Source organism: Octopus bimaculoides, chromosome 16 (genome assembly GCF_046866305.1).
Source record: "Octopus bimaculoides isolate indiv1 chromosome 16, ASM4686630v1, whole genome shotgun sequence".
Taxonomy (NCBI): domain Eukaryota; kingdom Metazoa; phylum Mollusca; class Cephalopoda; order Octopoda; family Octopodidae; genus Octopus; species Octopus bimaculoides.
The window spans coordinates 48,348,583-48,357,396 of NC_142943.1; the positions used below are offsets into that span (position 1 = coordinate 48,348,583).

An 8,814-nucleotide genomic window follows, 5' to 3' on the forward strand; every position below is an offset into this window, starting at 1 on the left:
GTACATATAGATACATAACTGGGTACATGACGTGGCAAAAGAACAAGGACAAAATGGTAAACAAGGTGCAACAAACAAGCAGGCCACATAGAAACATCCCCTTCATCAGCTGCCACCATTAAAACTCCGGCGTTTCAAAGAATTAAGGCATATATATATATATATATATATATATATATATATGTGTATATATAGATATGTATGTACGTATGTGTATATATATATATATATATATATATATATATATATATATATGTATATATATATATGTATGTATATATATATATATATATATATATATATATATATATATATATATATACATACACACACACACACACACATATATAGCTCCCCACCTCTCTCTATCTCTCTCTCTCTCTCTCTCTCTATATATATATATACACATACATACATATATATATATATACATATATATATATGTGTGTGTGTGTGTGTGTAGAAATCCTGTAAAGGAAGTGATGTTGATTTTAAAATCTTTCCTCACTATTAAGTTTTATAATAACAACCCATTCTGTATTTGTCAGTTAGCTTACAATGTCATATTGATTTCCTTCCTATACACATATACATATACATACATACATATATATACATATATATATTATATGAGATGAGGTTTCAGATTATTATGCTGGGTAAATGAAATTGCATGACCTTCATGCACATTTTTTTGTTTTTTTCTTTCTGTGTCGTTTCCTGAAGGGCGTAAGTAAGTAATAAAAGATCTCTGTTGGTTTCAATGAAGAATATTCAGTTGTTTGATCAACTGGACTTTCTGCTCATTGAATTAGCAAACAAAACGGTTGGATATTCCAAAGACACATCTCCCATGTTCTTAATGTAATTCTCAGGTAGATTCCACATGACATAGCATGTGACACGTTTGCACCTTTAAATTACAGGTAGAATCCATCAAGTGAAGGCACATGGATTACTGCTGCTATTACTACTACTACTATTGCTGCTGCTGCTGCTGTTGTTAATGCTGCTGCTGCTACTGTTGTTGTTGTTGTTGTTGTTGTTAAGGTGGTGAGCTGGTGGAATTGTTAGCATGCCAGGCAAAATTCTTAAAGGAATTTTGTCTGTTTTCATGTTCTGAGTTCAAATTCTGCTGAGGTCAACTTTACATTTTGTCCTTGTTTTTGGAGAGGGGTGGGGATCGATGAAATAAGTACCAACACAGCTCTAGAGTTGATGTAATTGGCTAACCCCTCTCCATGAAATTGTAGGCCTTGTGCCAAAATTAGAAGCCATTCTTCTTATTATTGTTCAAGCAACCAGATTGAAATCTCTCCTTGAAATTGTTGGCCTTGTTGACTATTCCCCACCCACACCAAATGTCAGGCCTTGTGTCTATGGTGATATCTAAGACCACATAAATAAAATTATGTTTTAATTTCATTTTTTTAAGATGTCAGAATAGGACTTCAAGGGAAGATTTGGCTGCTATATCTAGCAGCTCCAGGGAAGATTTAGAAGCCCCTTTATCAACTTGTCCAACAGTTTCCTTTATGTATTAACTGATGACAACTAACATAAAGGTATTAAAATGTAAGGATTTTTGGTTTGTTTGCTTAGTGGACAGATGGAAGGGAACTTATGTAAATGTTGCTAGAAATATATGGTGATATTACGTGAGATCTCACACGCTTGATTGTGTAATATCTCATGCGTGAGAGCAACACAATAAAATCTTAATTATAGGAGAAAATTGACAAAATAAATAAATAGATAAATAAATAAGAGATTCAAATGAAATACATTGTTATTTAAAATTCATTTCCTACCACCACCACCACCACCACCACCACCACCACCACCATCACCACCACCACCACCACCATCACCACCACCACCACCAAAAACCACAGCCACCAAATCCACCACCACTGCCGCCGCTGCCGCCGCTGCCGCCACGCTGCCAGTGACCATTACAAACTCTCCAAGACTGGTGAGATTGAGGTGGTTGTTCCTCAGTTTGAGAAAAGATGTTCTGCCGGAAGAAGACAATGAGGAATTATCACTAGTAAGCTCTGAATATTTTACAACAGAAATAGAGTAGACTCTACCAAAGAGGCTTCAGGCCGCCTCCTCCGCCGCCGCCTCCTCCGCCGCCGCCTCCTCCGCCGCCGCCTCCTCCGCCGCCGCCTCCTCCGCCGCCGCCTCCTCCGCCGCCGCCTCCTCCGCCGCCGCCTCCTCCGCCGCCGCCTCCTCCGCCGCCGCCTCCTCCGCCGCCGCCTCCTCCGCCGCCGCCTCCTCCGCCGCCGCCTCCTCCGCCGCCGCCTCCTCCGCCGCCGCCTCCTCCGCCGCCGCCTCCTCCGCCGCCGCCTCCTCCGCCGCCGCCTCCGCCTCCTCCGCCGCCGCCTCCGCCTCCTCCGCCGCCGCCTCTGCCGCCGCCGACGTCAACGGTTACCACGACAAAAACGACGCTGCAACCGCCGCCACTGCCAACGTCGAAAATGACGACGCTGCCACCGCCGCTGCCACCGCCGCTGCCACCGCCGCTGCTGGCGGTATCGGCGTCGTCGTCGGCGTCGAAGGCGGCGGTGGTGTCGTCGTCGGCGTCGGAGGCGGCGGTGGTGTCGGCGGCGTCTCTAACTCCCTAAAAAGACGGAATATGTATAACTGAAATACGAAGGTGAGTCAAAAAGTAATGCCATTGTGTTTAGGACAGGTATAATTACCAACACAGGTACTTGTATCATACCTCAAAATGAAGCTGGTCTTCTATGCATCACATCCTTTCGAAGTCGACAATGACGACGATGTCGACGACGACGACGACGACGACGACGACGACGACGACGACGACGATGATACCCTGATGCAATACCAGGCAGTGACTCTCATGGCTTCTGATCTTAATTGATTGGAAGTGTTATCATGTACGTTGTTTTCTCTTTGTATAAAAAGATGGGCTACAGCAAATATTCTGCTCAATACCACAGATTTGCTTGCCAGTTGTTTGACTTTAACCAGTTGAGCATGTCCCTTGGTGGCTGAGGATATGTGCATCTCTGATCACGAGCAGAAGTAGTGGGGGAGCATCATAGCCATGTGTTGAGAGGAATTCTTTGGGGTTTAAATAATTCACCTTTGGAAACATGGGTGCTTTGTTCATCATCCTTAGATAAATTCAGGGACCTTTTGAGCAGGATGAGCTACTCAACCTGAAGAAAATTCTAAATGGGCCTCACCTGCAAAGTCATGTGCTGTTTATCTTGATATAAGATTACTATGTTGCACACATATGGTTGTGATGCATGTGCCTAGTGTACTTTTTGATGGATAGTCATGATGGGTATACTGGACTTCCTATATTCTACCCCAGTGTCACTTTGATGGCATTCACTGCTCTCTCACTCAATAATAATAATAATAATAATAATAATAATAATAATAATAATAATAATAATAATAATAATAATGGTTTGGATAATTGCCATTATAGATTTGTTATGGTTGAATAAATGCTTTTATATTTAAGAAAATAACAGAAAATTCTGCTTACTAAGAATTGATTTTTCTAAAAAATTTTTCCTGACTATGAAAATTCACATTTTATAATCTAAAATTGAAAGAAAGTGTTATATAATGCGATTTTTGTGAGAAATTAATTTTTCCCTATTATGACACAAGGTCATCTTTTTGTAACTCTCTTACAGTGAAACTCAGAGCTCTTTTACTTTAACCATCATGTAATAGAGTGTCTAATATCTTTGATCTTTTGTTTGTTTCAATCATTGGACTGCGACCATGCTGGGGTACTGCTTTGAAAGGTGTTAGTCAAAGAAATCAACTACAGTATTCATTTTTTTTAGTCAGGTACTTATTCTGTCATTCTCTTTTGCTGAGCTGCTAAGCTACAGGGATGTAACCACGAAGTTTCAGCCAGCTAAGTCAATATCATATAAATAGAGTTTCTATCTTTCCATCTATTAAATTCACTCACAAGGCAGTTGTTGACCTGGGGTTATAGTAGAAGACACTTGTTCAAGGTGTCATGTGGTGGGATTGAACTTGAAACCAATTCTTTGCAAAACAAGCTTCTTAACCACACAACCAAAATATGAGCCATGTGGTTGGGAAGCAAGCTTCTTACCACACAGCCACACCAGTAATGAATTTTTTTTTTTACATATTTCAGATTTTTAAAATATTTTGCACAATAAAACATAAAGTAAATGAAAAATATCTTTATTTGCTAAATTAAATGATTGATACATTTATTTAATTTATGAAATATAAAAAAAAAAAAAAATTATTATTTCCATGTATCTGAGAAAACTGATGGTCTTCAGTGTGATGTTACATAATATAAAGAATTCGGTAACAACAAATAGCTTGTTATGTCATAAATATTACTCTTGTAGGAAGAAAGAAAAAGATAAGGAAGAAAAACATTGAAAAAAAAAACAATAAAAAAAACGAAATTGCAATTGAAATATGAAATATGATCGATAAATTTGGTTATTTTGTGTTTAAAAAACATTTTCTGCAAATATTATTGTAACACAGAAATGGATTTCTTAAGGCATCTACTAGAACAATATTAGAGCTGATAACTTTAGCAAGCAGACAAAGAGAAGTTCTGGTTTGCTTGTTAATATTTCCATCCCATTATTCATGGTAGATTTATTTGCAGTAACATTAGTTTTGTGTTTTGCTGTGACATTTTTTCTTCTTTTCAATTCATTTTCTTTATATGTTTCCTTTTTGTCAATATCTGTTTTACGTTCAAAAGCCATTTTTTTCTCATTGTTCTTTAATTTTTTCTTGCCATTTATGATGTCATTTGAATCAGAAGATAAGAAGACAGCATCAGCCAAGGGCAGTTCCTGCTGTTTGGTTGCTACTGTAGAAGCAAGAGTTAATGTATTCACTGCGGAACTGTTGTTCAAAATATCTGTGATGAAGTTGTTCTGCAAGGTTTGATTATGTGACAACAGTGATTTCAACACTTCTGCTAGTGATGAAGTATTGTTTAAGGCAATTTCTTCCAATACAACTGTACCATTTTGTTGGCTCCTTTGAGAAATCTCAAATTCTATCCATTTTTGAAGAGCCAAGTTGTCCTGTGAATTGTTTAGTTGTGAACCGTCACTTCTTGTTACCAAATTCATGTCAGAAAAATTGCTTTCTGCTAGAATTTCATTCTGCACAGCTGTTTTATCATCGTCGTCGTCATCATCATCCTCATCCTCATCCTCCTCATCATCGTCATCATTAAATTTTGAATGTAAGGAAACATTATCAGTTGAAGTCTCATGAAAAGCTTCATTTGCTTCTTTAGAAATATTTTCATTGAAATCGTTGGCCAGATTTGCAAATGTCGACAATTTTTTCAGTGTAAACTCTTCTGTAATACTAAGAGACTGATTTTGTGCAATTTGTTCAAATGCTGTCTGAGGATATTTTGTAGAATTATTTGCCATGTAAAGTTCAACATCTTTTAAATAGGGCTGTGGTTTCATAAAGACATTTCCAAAGCTAGATAAAGAATTGTTTTCAAACGGCTTCTTTCTAAATTTGTCTATTATATTTACACTTGTATTCTTCATTGGCATTGCACTGATTGATAGATTTCTCTTTGGGTTGGCATCATCAATTTCTTCTTCAAAGTGAAAATCTATTAACTTGATAGAATTATGCTTCTTTTTCAATTGCCTGCTTGATTGAAGAAAAGTGTTATTTCTCATAAGAAATCTTTTACGGTTTGGATCAAAGTTTCCAGAAGAGTTTCTTTGGCTGGAACTGTTTTCAGTGTGTGCAGCTGAAGAATAATCTATTATGATCAAAGAACTGGGGTCAGGGTTACCATTATTGCAAAAATCAGTGGAACAAGATTGATAACAGGTCAAAAGTTTAGAGTCACGGAAACATTTGTTGCCCCTATTGATGTTATCACAAAGTCTGGCAAAAGATTTCACATTTCCTGTGTCTGAAGAGAGAGAAAGAGAGAGGGAGAGGAAAAGAGAATGAAAGAGAGAGAGGTTAAAAGAAGAAGAAATTTATAACAACAAAAACAACAATAGTATTAACAATAACAATAAAACATTAAACTGATAACAAATATGATGTCAAGGATAGGTACATTAATGATAATTATGTTGAAAGAAAAATTAATCTAATTTATGTATGGGAAAAATCAAGGTTTCACTGTTTTTAAGAAAACATTATTAAAAGCTGAGGGAAAATAAAACTTATTCTAGCAAGAATATAATGAGAATGACAAAATGACAAAAGACTTGCTTTTGTATTGTGTTTATTTATTTATTACTCCATTACTCATTTTTCTTACATATCTAGGATAAGAACGGACTGGGCAGAGTTCAGAGAGCTTCTACCTTTGTTGGTAACTAAGGGGCTCTCTCTCAGAGTGAAAGGCATGTTGTATGATGCCTGTGTATGTACAGCTATGCTACATGGCAGTGAGACATGGGTTTTGACTAAAGAGAACATGCAAAGGCTTGAAAGAAATGAAGCCAGCATTCCCCACTGGATGGGTAATGTCAGTGTTCATGTACAACAGAGTGTAAATGGTTTAAGAGAAAAACTGGGTATAAGAGGCATCAAAGGCTGTGTGCAAGAGGGAAAGACTGTGCTGGTTTGGTCATGTGATGCATATGGATGAGGACAGCTGCATAAAGAAGTGTCATCACTCCCTAAAGCTTAACAAACCCTTTGACATGCCCAGTACCACCCTGGGGTGGTACTGCTCACATTTAGAACTTCTAGTCTAGATTGTTCCAGCAACTTCCAATTGATTTTGCACGGTGTCCCTTCCTTTTTTAACCACCACATATGATTGGCTAATGTCATATAATGTTGTGCCTCCCTTGGATTTTAAAAGAGGACCTGTGGTCATTAAACCTGGCTTTAAAGAGGCTCTCCTTCACTCATTGCTCCAATATATTTCTGTATATATGTGTCTCTCTATTGCTATCATTGTTACTGTTGTTGGTGCAAATTTTATGCATAACCAGTATTTAGAACCAGTGTTTAGAACTCAGTGTGCATCCTTATACATTGAAAGAGAAAGTTGTGAAGAGAACTTGAATATTATAATCAAAGTTTTCTTCCACTGGTCTCCATAGTGACAAAGATTACAGAGTACACAGAGAAAAAACAAAACTGGAAAGCTGGTTCTGAAATTATTTGATTACATCATGTTAGACGTGTGTCAGTATATAGTTTAAATATATGAATTATATATGAGTATATATATATATATATATATATATAAGACTGTAATATACAGGTATATATAGGCATGTGTTTATATGTTTATATGTATATAAACATGTGTGTGTCTGTATGTACATAGACAAGTAGGTGTGTGTGTGTATGTGTGTGCATGGGTGCATTTGTATATGTGTCTGTGTGTCAGTGTGCCCGTGTGTATCTATAGACATATGCATGTGTATGATGATATCCATTACCTGAGGTGGTGTAAGATACAGCATAAAAACAAACAAAAAAATTGAGAAAATATCTAAGATTACCAAATAAGCACAGACATTGAGAAAAGAAGTTATATAATTTTACAAAATATTCTGTGTATGTTTGTAAGCACACATTGACAAAACAATATGATTCACAGTTTTTTTGTTTACATGAAATTAATGCTGTTTATGTTGATACATAACTTTGCTTTTATTCCTTTGGAGGTTATTTTTTAAAGTAGAGACACGTTCACCATAACGCATGTTCAAACTGCAGCAGTTGCAGAATTCTCTCTCACTTCCACTTTCTTTCTTTCTTTCTCTCTCTCTTTCTTTCTTTCTTTCTTTCTTTCTTTCTTTCTTTCTTTCTCATTCCCTCTCTCTCTTTCACTCTCTTTTACTCTCTCTTTATCAACTCAACTGCATCTGCCTATGTCCATGTGTGTGTGTTTACACACACACACTCACACACACACTCACACACTCACACACACACTCACACACACACTCACAAACACCCCCCCACATATATATACATACATATACACATGTATACACACACACACACGCACACACTCACACACATATATATATACACACATATATATACATATGCGTGAAACTAATTGGTAAGATCAGCCCTGATGGATATATCATACTATATATTTCAGATAATATATACATATATACATTATATATATATATATATATCTGTATTCATATATATAGGTATTAAAATATACATATATATGTATGTGTATAAAGAATTAATTCTGATGATGGCATAAGTTTCTATGCAGATCTTCATTAGAGAACAAAAATTCAATATGTGATAGAAAGACAACAAGTTTAAGGTGGCCCCATTAAGAAATCAATGTATAAATACAACATGAATTGCACGTGATTTAGCAATAAACAGGGAGGAATTATTCTTGGATATAATTAAAGGTAAAAATTGGAAAATGAAATAAAAAACATTGGAAAATAAAATAAGGTTGGAGTTAAGTGAATGGTTTTTCAGATAAAATCATGGCGAAGGGAGATAAGTCATTATAAGTTTACACAAAGACAAATTAATAGTGAAAGGTAATTGTAAATGAATGAGAGATATCTTAGAGTGAGATAATTATGATGGGAAAGCTTAAAATTATGAAGGTTATTAAAATGGATAATTAAATAATTAATTAACGCTAATGGGATAAAGCAGAATATTTAATCAGGGCAATACATATTAGACATTATCAGAATAGTGTAAATTTGGAGGAGAAGAGGTTAAATTTATGATAGAGATTTACTTTTAAATATTTGGAATTAAATGTTAGATTTTCAGTCTTGTAGTTCTAGA

At 36.2% G+C, this 8,814-nt stretch overlaps 1 protein-coding gene and 1 long non-coding RNA gene across 2 annotated transcripts in view; one reads left to right on the forward strand and one right to left on the reverse strand.

Moving 5' to 3' along the window:
* Positions 1 to 4,205: 4,205 nt before the first annotated feature.
* The window catches only part of LOC106869578 (uncharacterized), a 9,509-nt gene continuing 4,900 nt past the window's right edge, over positions 4,206 to 8,814 (reverse strand). The window contains exon 2 of the mRNA XM_014915375.3: positions 4,206 to 5,965. Within this exon, the coding sequence (XP_014770861.2) occupies positions 4,566 to 5,723 (1,158 nt within the window). The 5' untranslated portion in view covers positions 5,724 to 5,965 and the 3' untranslated portion in view covers positions 4,206 to 4,565. The remainder of the gene's footprint in view (positions 5,966 to 8,814) is intronic.
* The window catches only part of LOC128249691 (uncharacterized), an 18,898-nt gene continuing 14,620 nt past the window's right edge, over positions 4,537 to 8,814 (forward strand). The window contains exon 1 of the long non-coding RNA XR_016244672.1: positions 4,537 to 4,653. This is a non-coding gene — a long non-coding RNA (uncharacterized LOC128249691). The remainder of the gene's footprint in view (positions 4,654 to 8,814) is intronic.